At 37.4% G+C, this 15,255-nt stretch overlaps 1 protein-coding gene across 1 annotated transcript; it reads right to left on the bottom strand.

Moving 5' to 3' along the window:
- Nucleotides 1-1,652: 1,652 nt before the first annotated feature.
- Nucleotides 1,653-13,651, bottom strand: KGD4 (alpha-ketoglutarate dehydrogenase subunit 4). The gene is made up of 4 exons (XM_045809843.2): nucleotides 13,500-13,651; nucleotides 4,005-4,068; nucleotides 2,451-2,635; nucleotides 1,653-1,922 (listed from the first exon to the last, which is right to left on the bottom strand). Exons 1-4 carry the CDS (start codon nucleotides 13,539-13,541, stop codon nucleotides 1,905-1,907), a joined length of 309 nt encoding a protein of 102 aa, XP_045665799.1. The 5' UTR covers nucleotides 13,542-13,651; the 3' UTR covers nucleotides 1,653-1,904.
- Between the last annotated feature and the right edge of the window lie 1,604 nt (nucleotides 13,652-15,255).

Raw genomic sequence — 15,255 nt, forward strand, 5'->3', positions numbered from 1 at the left:
ACAGAACTGCCCAGCCAAGCTGCTCCAGAATTCCAGATCCAGAGAAACAATGAGCTATCAAGTGGTTACTGTTGTTTTTAGCTACATTTTGGGTTTTCAGTCATTACGTTTTGATTTGCTACAAAGTAATACACAATACACGAATGGATCCTGCTTATCATATTGCATAGTATTAGGGAGGAAAACTGAAACTTGAACATATTCAGCAATTTGTGGATGGCTATATATATATTTAAGTGCTTATCTCCTACATGAAAATACAGGCTGTTTATATAAAACTAAGCCAGAATTCCTTCTATACCATCCTCTTTGGGAGCTTATCCTATGACACCAATTCCCAGTGAACATGCCTTTTTGCCATACTTGTGCTCACAAATTCTGTAAAAGTGATCAATTTTTTCATTGTGACATTCATGGTAGGACCTGTAGTAAAGATGGCCTTCAGACGATTCTAGTACGGGGCTTCTGACTGCTGGCCCACAGTATCACATTAGTCACCCTTCATTACCTGAACTCACTCTGTTTTGGAAAGAAAAAAATTGACCTTGGCTTTCTTTTACTGAAATGAAAAAATTAGAAAAAAAGAGACTAGTGCTAACTTTTAAGAATATTTTCCAAGTAAGTTTTTAAAATGATAACAAAAATCATGAATCACATTGTTTTTGAGTCACCAGAACAGCTTATTGCTAGTACCAAACACCTATCTCATATCCTACTTGGGCAACATTTATACTAGGCCACAACAGAGAATTTATAAGAGAAGCAAATCAACTATGGAATAGCAACAACAACAACAACAACAACAACAACAAAGGCAAAGCTTAGTCCACAGGCAATGAGCAATCCTTAACAACAATTTGACTCTGTCTAATGCCCAAGAGCTATTCTTACTATTAGGGATGACTTCTTTAAAGCATATTCTAGAAATCATTCAAGGTATGGAAGATGATTTATTTAGATTTGTGAGGCTTTCCTTTCACAATAATACATACCCTTGGCACTGTAAGACCCTATTAAAGTTTCATAAATTGCCTTAATAAGGTAAATATTTAGGTTGATTTTATGAGACCCTCAGACATTAAGTTTGAGAAAGTTAGTGGTTTTCAGAATTTGCACACATGATGACACTCAAAACAGTAAAATAAATCAAAGAATAAGACTTTCTTAATACCCCTAATAACACAGTAACTTGCAATTTCTAATCAAACATCTATTCCTAGGTTATATTCATTTTGATCTCTTATTTTCCATTTTAAACTCTGGCATTTGCTTCTGAATATAGGTTACAAATTATCTTTTGTACTAACTCCCAGTTTTAATACCACAAAGTCACCTGTTTTACCTTGACTATATTTTTATCATTTAGTGTAGGATATGCTTTTTAAACTAGTTATACTCCAGTAACTTTGTGAATGAAGAAGTGTTAAGAAAACTAAGAAAAATAATGGAGTCACTCTTTCACTGATCCTCATCCAATTTCAGGAAAATCACTTCTCAAAAGCAGCAGTTCTGTCTGATGAATCTTTCCATGTCTAAAAAGAAACTGAAACAAAAGTGATATAATGGGAAACCTGTGACAGTTTACTAGATATTGTGTACTTTTAATAGCTCAACACTCGTAATACTTGATAATTGAGAGTAAATTAATAGGCTAACATTTAAAAATTTATACTTTAATAAGCATATAAACAATTAGGTAAGCTTGTGGAGAAGCTGACCAAGATACATATATTAGGAGATATAATTGTCCATCTAAATTTTCTTTTTTTTTCTTTTTTTTTTTTTTTTTGCAGAGTATTTATTCAAGTTGTTTACTATATAATTTCTCATGTGCCATTTTGGAAGTCCTTTATTGTAAAGACTATTCTTTTTCTGATGACAAACAGCAGTCACACTGTCAGTGTTTATTCCGGACCTCCACGCTGAAAAGGAAAAAACAAAGCAAAAAGATTAGGTGTTAAATTTACAGAAGAAATGTTTTCATGGCCACTATACAAACTTACCCCATTTTAAGCAAATGATCCTTAGCTGTTTAAAAAAACTATCTCAGTTTTTCATTCCTCTTAGGCACTCCTATCATTGTTATAAACAATTTCTGATCTGGAAAGGACTCAAGGTTGACCCTGATTGGTGGTCCTCAAATGTCTTGGTTTCAGCAGCCCTTCACACTGAAAAATTACCAAGGACTCTACCGAGCTTTTTTCATGCAGTTATAGCTATTGCTACTTCCCATTTTATACTTCCACACATATATTCCTTCATGTACTTTTACTGAGGGCTTGTATATGGTTTATTTCTAATAGTCCTGGCCTACCTGACTATCTTGGTCTTAGCTATTGACCCACCATGACAAGATGATGAAAAGAGCAAGTATATCGGCCTATGAAATTCCAAAAGCCAAAAATGTTCATGTGTTTTACACAGAGCTAAGATAAAGAACAGTGACATACTTGGATAAATTCAATTTCTTCTTGAGATACAAGTTTCCTTCTGTATTTCTGAGGTAATGTTTTTATGATGTCTGCAGTGTCTGGTGGACCCTGATGCATCAGCAAATCTGGTGATTTACTTCCCTTAGAATGCTGTGAAACTGAAGAGTGAGACGGTAGTCCTGCTGATCTCAAAACTTCTGATACTGAAAAAAAAATGTAATTAGAGAAATAAATTGTTCAGGTATCTTAAAATACTACTTTGAGTTATCTATTATCGAGTAAGCAAGTCATTATTCAAATGCTAAGTATAATTCTAAGAAGTGTTACTGAGTAACATAGTTTGGTACCTATAGTTAATTTCATAAGGTTCTTTTTAATTGTAGCTTTAAGTGAATGACTTACTAAATCAAACAAGTTTGTAAAATAATAAAATTTCAGGGCGCCTGGGTGGCTCAGTGGGTTAAGCATGGACCTTAAGATCAGGTCATGATCTCAGGGTCCTGGGATTGAGCCCCACATCAGTCTTCCTGCTCGGTGGGGATTCTGCTTCTCCCTCGCCCTCCCCCCCCATACTCTCTCAAATAAATAAATAAAATCTTAAAAAAAAAAAAAGTTAAAAAAATAAAATTTCTAGATAGTGGAGTTCAAACCATATGGATCATCTACATGACGTAAGTTTTGTTAAATGGTGGCAATGACAGTTAAAAATATCCCTATAAGGGGCACCTGGATGGCTGTCAGTTAAGCAATTGCCTTTGGCTCAGGTCATGATCCCAGGGTCCTGGGAAGGAGCCCTGCATTGGGCTCTCTGCTCAGTGGGGAGTCTGTTTCTCCCTCTCCCACCCCCCTGCTTGTGCTGTCTCTCTCTGTCAAATAAATAAATAAAACCTTAATATATATATATATATATATCCCTATAAAACTTGTTAAACTTCTCCCTAAATTAAAGATCAAAGATCTTATAATAAAAACAGGGACAATCATAATGATCACTGAGTGATATATAAAAATATTGAATCACTGTATTAGACACTGTAAGTTAACTATACTGGAATTAAAAAAAAAAAAAAAAACCAGGGACAAAGGATCTGGTAAAAAGGAGGGGCAAGAGGAAAACAGGACTTGTTCAGAATCTTCAGTTACTTTATAGGCAATGATTGCCCAGGGCTAAGGCAGTCTTTAACTATTGAGTGAATATGAATAAATAAGTGAATGAAAGAAAAGAAGGTCAACTGGGAGAAAAATACAGGAATGGCTACTGTACCTCATAATCTCTCCAATGTAAGCATGGGAGAGTCTTCTAAAGGACAGAGGAAAGGAAAGAACAAAAATTTCCCTATATAAACTCAATACCATTAAGAATTCAGAGACATGTGCTGTTGAGTCACCACCGTCTTAAATGGAGGTAATAAGAGGTTAATTTCTACTTGCACGAAACCTAGCAGAGCATTGTGATCTGAGCTACAATGGTTCTGCTGATTTTAAAATGAGAAACAATGCCTATAATAGAGTATTCCTATATAAATATGCCTGTACATATCATCTTTTAAAAAAATCTGAAGTACAACTTACCATTAGGTTTAGGATTGTCTCTTCTGTCAGGGAACCTTATTAATGGAGTATGTGGCTTGACTACCTATAGGAAAAATAAAATAACATGGAAAAAAAGATGAAGCACTAAAATTAACTATAAAAGAAACAACCTACTGAGCTTCATAGATACCTTTGTTAAAATAAACTAGCTTAGTATTTGACAGCAACTTTAAATCTTACTGTTTTCCTATTCTCCAACCAGGAAAGCTGGTCTATGAATTATTAATTTGTTTATCTTTTCTGCTCTTCAAAATAACTTTGGACTTTACACATTATAAGACATTTTAGTATACTACCAACTGACCTCAAAAACAACCCTATGAAAAACATGACACAGATTTTATGTTGCATGACATATATTGCCCTGCTGCCTGGCAAGAATTCGAAGTTTCCTGACTTATATTGAGTGTTGTTTTCCTACTAGGTCAATATCTAGCAGTGTAAAACAGGGTAAAAAGCATACTGAAAATTAGGTCATTAAGAAAATACTTTTTCTTGGGGCGCCTGGGTGGCGCAGTCGTTAGGCGTCTGCCTTCGGCTCAGGGCGTGATCCCGGTGTTCTGGGATCGAGCCCCACATTGGGCTCCTCCGCTATGAGCCTGCTTCTTCCTCTCCCACTCCCACTGCTTGTGTTCCCTCTCTCGCTGGCTGTCTCTATCTCTGTCAAATAAATAAAATCTTAAAAAAAAAAAATACTTTTTCTGGGACACCTAGGTGGCTCAGTCAGTTAAGTGTCTGCCTTCAGGTCATGGTCCCAGGGTCCAGGAATCAAGCTCTGAATCGGAATCCTTGCTCAGTTCCTTGCCTGCTGCTTCCTCTGCCCCCTGCTCCCCATACTTGTGTGGGCTCTCTCTCTGACAAATAAATAAAATTTTTAAAAGAAAAAAAAAGAATATTTTTTCTGACTATAAAAGTAATACATGTTCTGTGTAAAAAATTTGGAAGAAATGGAAAAAAGCACAAATAAGAAAACACCATCTATAATCCCCAAACCCACATAAAACAGATTAAAACATTTGTTTGCACTTTTGGTCTGAGGGATATACCCACAGAAATATTTACTTTTATGATATTGTTTTTATAACAGGTATTTGCAGAGTATTAATGTTTTATCCCTAAAATTCCAGATAATGCTATAGAGGAACTTAAATGGACCTTTCAATATGAATTTTCTGAATACACAATGCAAAGCTCTAATGAACAGTACTATTTGCATCTAAAGTAATCTCTGAGTTGCTCTGTAACTAATGATATTGAGATGTGTGTTGATCGGCAAAATATTTGTATATATGTACTATATATTATATATTTTATAGGGTTACAGAAGTAAATAGGCTTGATGGGACTGGCCTGAAAACACCACAATAATTGTGCTACTGTGAGAAAATGCTGGAATAGAGTTGCCTCCCTCAGCATAAGGGCACACACGTCTTTATGTTAAAAAACAAAACTCTAATAATTAAACATTGTGTGTCAACTATACTTAAATAAAGATTTTTAAAAAGCCAATTCTCCCTCTAGTGATTGTTTTTCCCTTTTCATAGCCAAGCTTCTTGAAAGAATGTTCTATCCATCCACTCTAAATACCCCATTTAAAAGTTTTAAAAATGTTCAACAGCTTTCAAGATAAACTTCAAACTCACATTTGTCATTCACAAGGCCCATCCTGACCTGGCATCTCCTTACCTCTCAAGCCTCATTCTCCACCACTGCCTTAGACACCTATTATTCCAGGTATTCTCAAGTACTTTCCTGCTCCCTATTCATCATGCCATTTTCATGCCTTTCCATCTAGAGCTTGTGTTCTCTGCCAGGAAATCTATCCTCAGTCCCGTCCCATTTCCATGCCTCTGCTTTCAACTGTTTATCTTCTTCTTCTTTTTTTTTTTTTTAATTTTATTTATTTGACAGAGAGCAAAGGGGGGCGAGAGAGAGACCTCGAGCATGGAGAGGGGCAGAGGGAAAGGAAGCAGCAGACTCCCCACTGAGCAAGATGCCCGTAGCAGGGCTAGATCCCAAGAGCCTCGTATCATGACCTGAGCTGGAAGCAGACACCTAACAGACTGAGCTACCCAGTTTATCTTTTAAAACAATCATGTATCACTCCCCTCTAAAAAGCTTTCTGGATTTCAAAGTCTGATTCTAAAACTCGTCCTTTGTGTTTCCACAGCATCCTGAACATTTTAAGAATATTGTGCAGAGGACAGATCAATGTGCCAATGATTATATGACAGCTAAGCTCCTGAAAAGGCAGTGTCAGAGAATTAGCACTGCTGCAGTAGTGCCTGGTACGTAGTAAATGCACAGGAAACATTTGCCAAGTGAGTGAATAGAGACCATTTTTAAGTTAGGACTATCTATACAGGCATGTGAATATGTATACACACACTCAGACAACCATACGTACACAGAATCCATTTCAACATTACTTTTGCACACTTAAAAACATGATGTAATATGCTCTTATAGATTAAATTTCCAGTTTCATGTCCACCCCCCTTTTAAAAGATTTTATTTATTTGAGAGAGGGAGAGAGAAAGAGAATGAACAGGGGGAGAGGGAGAGAGACAAGCAGACTCCCTGCTGAACAGGGAGCCAGATGCAGGGCTTGATCCAGGACCCTGAGATCACGACCTAAGCTAAAGTCAGATGCTTAATTGACTGAGCCACCCACGTGCCCCTGATGTCCCCTTAAAACAAATTTTTCTAAATACATAAGAGTAAAGAGAGTACTATAATAAACCCTAATAAGCAAAAAATAAAATAAACCCTGACAAACACATTATACAATTTCAACAGTAATATAATCTTATTTCATCACCCCTTCCCCCATTAAACAAATCCCAACCATCTCCTCTTACCTGTTAATACCTTCCATACGTATCTCTAACAGAAAAAGATTTTTGTGAAACCACAATCCCGATACGTTTTACCACAACTAACAAGCAAAAAATAATTCTTTAATATCATCTAATACTTAGCTTATGCTCAAATTTTCCTCTCTCAAAAAAATTTTTTTAAACAAAATGTAAACACAAAGAATCAACTCTAACTGTATATTAGTTGGGTAACATAACTAAGGGAATAAAAAAGAGCTGATCCAAATAACTTTCATAGTGCTTAGACTATACTTCAGTCTAAAGGCAATAATAAGAAATACAAAGAAATTTCAAACTTCTTACTTAGTAGTTTGGTGTTTGTAGTTGTATAAATACAGCAATTTTGACACCATTTTGTATCTACTGTAGGACTGAGCAAATGAGTACATACATTTATACTGATGTTTGGGGGACCCAGGGATTTGCCTGTGAGAGAAAGAAAATACAAGTGTGGGATGGGGGGAAGAGAAGGAAGAATGCTGTGGTGTTCAGACTGGAACCTAAGGGGTCAGTATAAATTCATGATAAATGCCATGAGTTTATTCAGCCTGTCCCATTAATGGACATTCGGGTTGTTTCCCGTCTTTATTATAAATAATGCATACAGTAAATATTCTCATACTATTCTTATCTGTGCCAGTATATCTGTGGGATAGATTCCTAGGAAAGGGATTGCTGGGTCAAAAGATAAAAAACTAATTTTGAGAGATATTGCTAGATTTTCTTTCACAGAGGTTATACTGTTTTACATTCCCATATTGGTTCCTAGAGCGACCGATAAATACCTGCTTACACACAGCCTTCCCAACAGACTTATGTTCTCTAACTTGTACATTTTAAATAAAATTTAAATGAGGAAAAATGTTATCTCCATGTAGTTTTAATTTTCACTTATTGTGAGGCTGTCCAACTTTTCATATGGTTAAGAGCCATTTTCATTTCTTCACCTGTGAAGAGTATGTTCACAGTTCTTGCCTATTTTTCTATGCTTACAAGTTCTTTATATAGTATGGTTATTAACCCTTTGCAAATTTTTCACCTAGTGTTTTTAGTCGAATGCTTTTTACTTTTTTGGATGAGTAAAGGTGTTTTTCTTTCTAGTACAGCCCAAATTATCAGTTTTTTCCCCTTACTGTATTTTAATTTTAAAGCATAGTTGGGAAAGTTTTCACTGTTCCCAGGTTATAAAGAAAGTCTTATTTTCATTTGGTATTGCATGGCTTTGTTTCTTTTAATTTTCAATTTTTTTTAAAGATTTTATTTATTTATTTGACAGAGAAAGACAGCGAGAGAGGGAACACAAGCAAGGGGAGTGTGAGAGGGAGAAGCAGGCCTCCCACCAAGCAGGGAGCCTGATGCAGGGCTCGATCCCAGGACCTGAGCTGAAGGCTGATGCTTAACAGCTGAGCCACCCAGGCACCCCTAATTTTCAATTTTGAAATAATTATGAAGTCATAGGAAGTTGTAAAAAATGTACATGGAAATTCCAGGTACTTTCATTCAGTTTCCTACTACAGTAATATCTTATGTAACTATAGCACAATATCAAAATCAGAAACTGACATTGATACAGTCCATATAGCTTATTTAGATTTTATCAGTTTTATATGCACTCATTTGTGCATGTATAATTCTTTGCAATTTTGGCTTCATTTTTTACATTAAGATATCAGATCCATTTACAATTTATCACTTCCTCCCCCACTAACCCCTGGAAACCACTGATCTTTTTACTGTCTCCACAGTTCTGTCTTTTCCAGAATGTCACATATTTGGAATCATACAATAAGTAGTCTTTTCAGTTCGGTTTCTTTCACTTAGTAACATGCATATAAGTTTTCTCCATGTCTTTTCATGGCTTGATAGCAAATTCCTTTCTAGTGTTGGATAATATTCCATTGTCGAGATGTACCACAGTTTATATATCTATTCACCTACTACTAAAGGATATCTTGGTTGCTTCCAAATTTTGACAATTATGAATAAAGCCTCTATAAATATCCATGTGCAGGTTTCTATGTAGATGTAAGTTTTCAACTCATTTGGGTAAATAGCAAAGGGCAACTGTTCGATCATAAAGTAAAAGTATATCAAGTTTTTAAAGAAACTGCCAAACTGCCTTTCAAAGTGGCTGTACCATTGCATTCTCACCAGGAGTGAATGAGAGTGCCTAATGCTCCACGTCTTTGCCAGCATTTGGTGGTATCAATGTTCTTCTGGATTTCGGCCACTCTAATAGGTATGAAGTGGTATTTCATTGTAGTCTTAATTTGCAAATCCATGATGACATAAGATATTGAACATCTTTTCATATGCCTGTGATCTGTCTTTTTTGATGACGAGTCTGTTCAGGTCTTAGCTATTTTGTTGTTGTTGTTGTTGTTTTTAAGTAGGCTCCACAGCCCAGTGCAGGCCCCAAACTCAAACTCAGGACCCTATCCAAGTACTGAGCTGAGATCAAGAGCCAGACACTTAAGGGAATGAGCCACCCAGGCACTCTGCCCATTTTTAAATCAGGTTGATTTCTTATTGCTAAGTTTTAAGAGTTCTTTGTATAATTTGGATAACGGTCCTTTATTAGATGTTTTTTGCAAATATTTTCTCCCAGTCTGTGGCCTGTCATCTCATTCTCTTAACTGTCTTTTGCAGACAAGAAGATTTTTAATTTGAATGACATCCAGCTTATCAATTATTTCTTTCATGTATCATGGCTTTGGTGTTGTATCTAAGTCACAGCCAGGGATGCCTGGGTGGCTCAGTTGGTTGGGCATCTGCCTTCGGCTCAGGTCATGATCTCAGGGTCCTGGGATCGAGTCCTGCATCGGGATCCCTGCTCAGAGGGAACCTGCTTCTCCCTCTGGCTCTGCCCCTCCCTGTTTGTGCTCACATTCTCCCTCTCTGTCAAAATAAATAAATAAAATCTTCAGAAAAAATAAATAAAAAATAAAGTCACAGCCAAACCCAAGCTCATCTAGATTTTTTCTTATGTTATTTTCTAGGAATTTTATAGTTTTGCATTTTACATACAATTCTATGATCCATTTTGAGTCAATTTTTGTGAAGCGTATAAGATCTGTGTCTAGATTCATTTTTTTCCAAGTGGATATCCAGTTGTTCCACAACATTTAGTGAAAAGACTATCTTTTCTCCATTTATTGTGTTTGCTCCTTTGTCACATATCAATTAAATAGCTTTTAATTTTTAATTTTAATTTTTACCTTTCTAAGTCTCTTAGCTTTAGGTATGCCTCATATATAGCACAACACCGGACAGGCATTTGTTAGCCAATTTGAGAATGATTTTCTAAAGGTGATTTAGACCATTTACATTTACAGATAAAACTCACAAGTTTGGTATGTTTTGTTGTATCATTTTGTGATTATTTAAATATAAATTCCTTTGTCATATTACCTTTTCTTTGCTTTCATTTGTGGGATTTTTTTTTAATTTGGAAAGATTTATAAATTATACCTTTCTGTATTTATATTTACATTATACCTTTACATAATACCTTTAATGGCCACTTTCTGAGATATTACCCATTGGTTCATTATTATGAGAAAGAATGAAAGCAGGTGACAGTGATCTCTTCTCTGCTTTTCTTCCCATCTTTTACTACCAGTTAATAACCAGGGGCAGTAGCAAGTGTATTCTACCTTTTGTATACTCTTCCCCTTATTTCTCCATTTTAAAAGTTGAATTAGAGCTATACTGTCAGAACAATAGTATTACCAACAAGTCTTTCACCCGTATCTCCATTATTTAGTCTTAGTTCTTACAGTCACATACATTCAATGTTCATATCCATTTCCTATGTGGAAACAACTCCAAGTGCAACTAAGTATTCCTTAGTTGTCTTTCATTCTCTGAGAGATCTAGTAGGAAGGGCTCCAGGGAACCATATTCCGAGTTATTGAAGGTGTAGAAGAATTTGTGGACTTTAAAACTCGAAGGTCAATGTAGCTAGATACATCTCTGGTTCACATTTTCCATCCTTAACTACCTTAAATATGTTATCCATATGTCCTCCGTTATGAACTATTATTGTTGAAACTCTGGTAACTTTCGTTCTCTTTTAAGTGCTTGGTCTTGTAGCCTGGATCACCCAAATTTTTTTTTCTCCTTTAAAATCTAAAGATTCTAGGGGCCTCTGGGTGGCTGTCAGTTGGGCATCCGACTCTTGGTTTCATCTCAAGTCATGACCTCAGGATCCTGGGATTCAGCCCTGCCTGCGACAGGCTCCCCACTCGGTGGTGAGTCTGCTTGTCTCCCTCTCTCTCTGCCCCCCTCCCTCCATCTGAATACTTGCATGCATGTGCACTCTCTCTCTCAAATAAATAAATCTTAAAAAAGGAATATCAAGATTCTACTAGAATATACCCATTAGTCAACCACAGTTGGTTAATTCTCTCAAGTATAGGTTTAAATCTTCTTTTACATCAGGCAAGTTTTATTAATTTACAGGTTTTGAGACTTGTTCTATTTGCTTTTACTTTTTCAGAGACTACTTATTATATTATACAAAAGTTGTATCTTCCTGTTTTTATCTATTTCTATGACTTTATCTGAATCCTTCTAATCTTTTCCTTCATTATTCTGTGATTTTTAAAAATTTTCCTCTTTTCATGCACTATTTCCTTTAACAAAACTTCTGAGTTGCCTATTTACGTTGATATTCCTTCTACTTCAGTATTTACTTCGGAAGAGTTTTTAATTCTTCACTGAGTTCAAAGCTGTATTGTCCCTAAAATGTTAACCTAAAATCTAACCTCAACTACACCTTTTAACGTATAACTCTTCTCTGTTACTTCCCACTATAAGCTTCACCAAACCATTCATTTCCTTGATTATTCCTTTTTCCAGTCAACTGGTTCCACCCTGACTTTACCTCCTTTCTTATTTAGCCTAGAATCCAGGGACCATTCAATATTCTACTACCAGCACTCTCAACTTTCTTCTTGGAGGTGTATCTTCACCTCACTTGTAAATCTCAAACCCTGAATTAATACAACTACCCACCTTCTTTCCATGTCTCATGCAGTCAAAATAATTTTGTAAATGATAAATTATCATCTTTTTGCTTACATCAGCCCAAATATATCCAATATATATATGCTTGGCATTTGGACATTTTTAAATGTCTTTTTGTAGAAATGTGCACCCATTTCTCTTGGGCATAAACCTATGAGTAAAATTGCTAGGTCACAGGGTAGGTATGTTTAACTAGTAGAGACTGACAAAACAGATTTGCAAAGTAGATATACGAATTATACTCCTACCAGCAACGAATGAGGGTTTCAGGGGCTTCACACTGTTATCTCTCAGTATTGCCAGTTTTTAAAATTTTTATAACTTTGGTAGATGCAGTAGTACTTTCTGGCTTTAATTTGTATTTTCCTGGCAAGTAATGAAGTAGAACATCTTTTTACATGCTTATCGCTCATTTCTGTATGTTCTTCTGTGCAGTTTCAACTTGTTAAGCCATTTTTAAGATGAGCTATATATTATGGATATGTATGGTTATACATATGGACACCAGTCCTTTGTTAGAGGTTCTCCTTGTCCTCACAGAATCTTTAATTAGTTAATGCTCAATATGTACCCACTGAATGAATAGTGGGATCATTCCTTGCAATGGCACCGAAGGCTGGGATCTAGGATTATCTTTCAAACTGAAACAACCTTAGGAAGTCTTTTCAAGAGGTGTATTTGTGTAAAGGTAAATGCACTTCTCATACCAGAGTCGAAATTCATACAATAATATACTTTGAGAGTTGAAAACAGATTGTGTAAAACAACCACAAATGTGGAGGTTGTGTCCCTTTATATACCAACTTTACCTCTCCTATTTAATGATCACAGCTGGAGAAGCAAATACAAAAGCTATCGGAAGTTCGTAATTGATGTGTAATGGATTAACAAAGTTCCTCTAGCTACCAATCTAAACTCAAAGGAAAAAAAGCTTGGGAAACCAACAACAAAAGGCTTGGGAAACGAACATCTGTAATATAAGACATTACAGATAAACTTAAATAGTATCTTTTTCCCCCTTCAATTCCCCCCATCCAGCCAGTAACTAGACGCTTGGACTGGTGGGGGAGAACAGGCCCGGGGTGAGGACGCAGCTCGCAGGGCCAGTTCTACGGCCATTCCCAAGACCTTGAAGGGACACTGGGTCAGATACAAGGTTCGCTTCCTTCCACTCACCGTTACCGCCTTCCTTACGATTGGCTGATCCAGGACACCACAGACAACGCTAAACGTCGATTGGCCAGACTATTGCCAGGGCAGCCTAGCCCGCCGACTCCTAAGAGGGCTACGGAGATCCTGGCAGAGTACCGTCCGGGGACCGCGCAGCTGCCTACGTGCAGTCCTGCAGGCTGGCTTGAACCCTCAGCTATAATCCCGGCTCACTGCCCGACCCAATAGGCTCGAGGTCCAATTCTCACACATACCCCCGGGCCGCGTCGCTGACGCTATCCAAGGCCGCGGTGACCGCGCAGCCTCCGCCACCGCCTTGTCTCCCCAGCGCCTTTGCTATAATCAGCAACATCCCTACCGCCCCCGGTCCGAAAAAACGACCGAATTTCCTTACCTGAACGACCCTGCTGGCAGACGCCATCTTGCTGCCCATCATGACCCCTGGCTGGGGCAGCTTCCGGGGCGCTCGCTAGGCGCAGAGATAACTGGACTCCTGGGCAGCTGGGGGCGGGCCCTCCCTGTAGCGTCACGGAGGAGGGACGAGCGGGCGATCCGGCGGATCCTCCTCCACTGCGGAGCTAACCCACCCTCTGTGCCTGACCCCGCCCCGCCCCGCCCCACTTCCCGCCTAGGAACTGCCCCACGTGCTTCCCATTGTTCAGTTTTGCAGACGAAGGTATGTGGTGTTGGGTTTGTTTTGTACATCAGCCTACGAGTAGATTAGGGCCATTTCCTCTCCACATAGCCAGTTTCTAATTTAAGTAGAGTCCAAAATTCAACCTGAAACCAAGTAAGTAATACAAAGTCATGTGGCTTCCTAAAACGAACGATCTCGTTAAAACGAGAGTTAGTGGCAGGCTCACGGAGTGGTCAATTCCAGTCTTATTGTCCCTTTTATTCCCTAACTTATTGTCATCACTTGATAGGGTCTACCATTAGTCCTGATATTAAACTGCTGTCTGCTTCAAGTATGAGAGAACTCAAGTTTGTTTTTCTTTTTGAAACATAACGCTTCCATAATGCTTCCATTTCCCCCCAAATTATATTAAATTCTGTGGCAAATATTGTTTATGTTGTCATAATTTTTAATACACGATATGTTGCAGCCGCTTAACATAATTTTGTAAGTAATGTAACCATAAGTTGTTTTCAGTGATACACTTATTTTGATGATCTAGATCGGTGGCTTCTAAATCTGGGAAGTTTCTTAGAAATATGTTACAGTGCCCCCAAATGGGGCCCTTCTAATAAAATTTAAATTACACTGAAACACTATTTTCACCCACCCAACTGGTCAACATACCTAATTTGCATAACACATCCTGGGGAGGTTGTAGGGACAGAGGCACTCAAACATATCATTGGTAGGAGTAAAGGATGGTATTTGAAAAACTTGCATACTGAATGACTCCAACTATATAACATTATGGAAAAGGCAAAATTATGGAGACAGTAACAAGATCAGTGATTGCCAGGACAAAAAGGCAGAGCGTAATGGTTTTTAGGACAGTGCAACTATTCTATACGATACTATAATGTTAGATATGTGTCATTATACATGTCAAAATCCATAGAATGTACCACCTTTGGGTAATAATGACATATTAATATAGGTTCAATTGTAACAAATATACCATGTTAGGAGGGAATGGTGTTAGTGGGGGAGGCTGTGAATGTGTAGAAGCAGTAAATATATGGGAACTCTGTATTTTCTGCAATTTTGCTGTGAACCTAAAACTGCTCTAAAAAAAAAGTCTATTAAAAAAATTGTTTTAGGGGCGCCTTGGTGGCTCAACCGTTAAGCGTCTGCCTTTGGCTCAGGGCGTGATCCCGGAGTCCTGGGATCGAACCCCACATCAGGCTCATCCGCTGGGAGCCTGCTTCTTCCTCTCCTGCTCCCTCTGCCTGTGTTCCCTCTCTCACTGGCTGTCTCTCTCTCTATCAAATAAATAAATAAAATCTTAAAAAAAAAAAAAAGAAAGAAATTTAAAAAAAAAAATTTGTTTTAAGTCACCATTGCTGAAACCAGATAATGTATTCTTAAAGCTCAAAAGTGGTGACTATGGTTGATAACGCTGTATCATATAACTGAAATTGGCTGAGAAATTAAATATTCTCACACACACACAAAAGGCAAATATGTGAGGTGA

The sequence above is a fragment of the Ursus americanus genome, chromosome 5, assembly GCF_024610735.1.
Source record: "Ursus americanus isolate L20-20 chromosome 5, mUrsAme1.1.p, whole genome shotgun sequence".
Classification (NCBI taxonomy): domain Eukaryota; kingdom Metazoa; phylum Chordata; class Mammalia; order Carnivora; family Ursidae; genus Ursus; species Ursus americanus.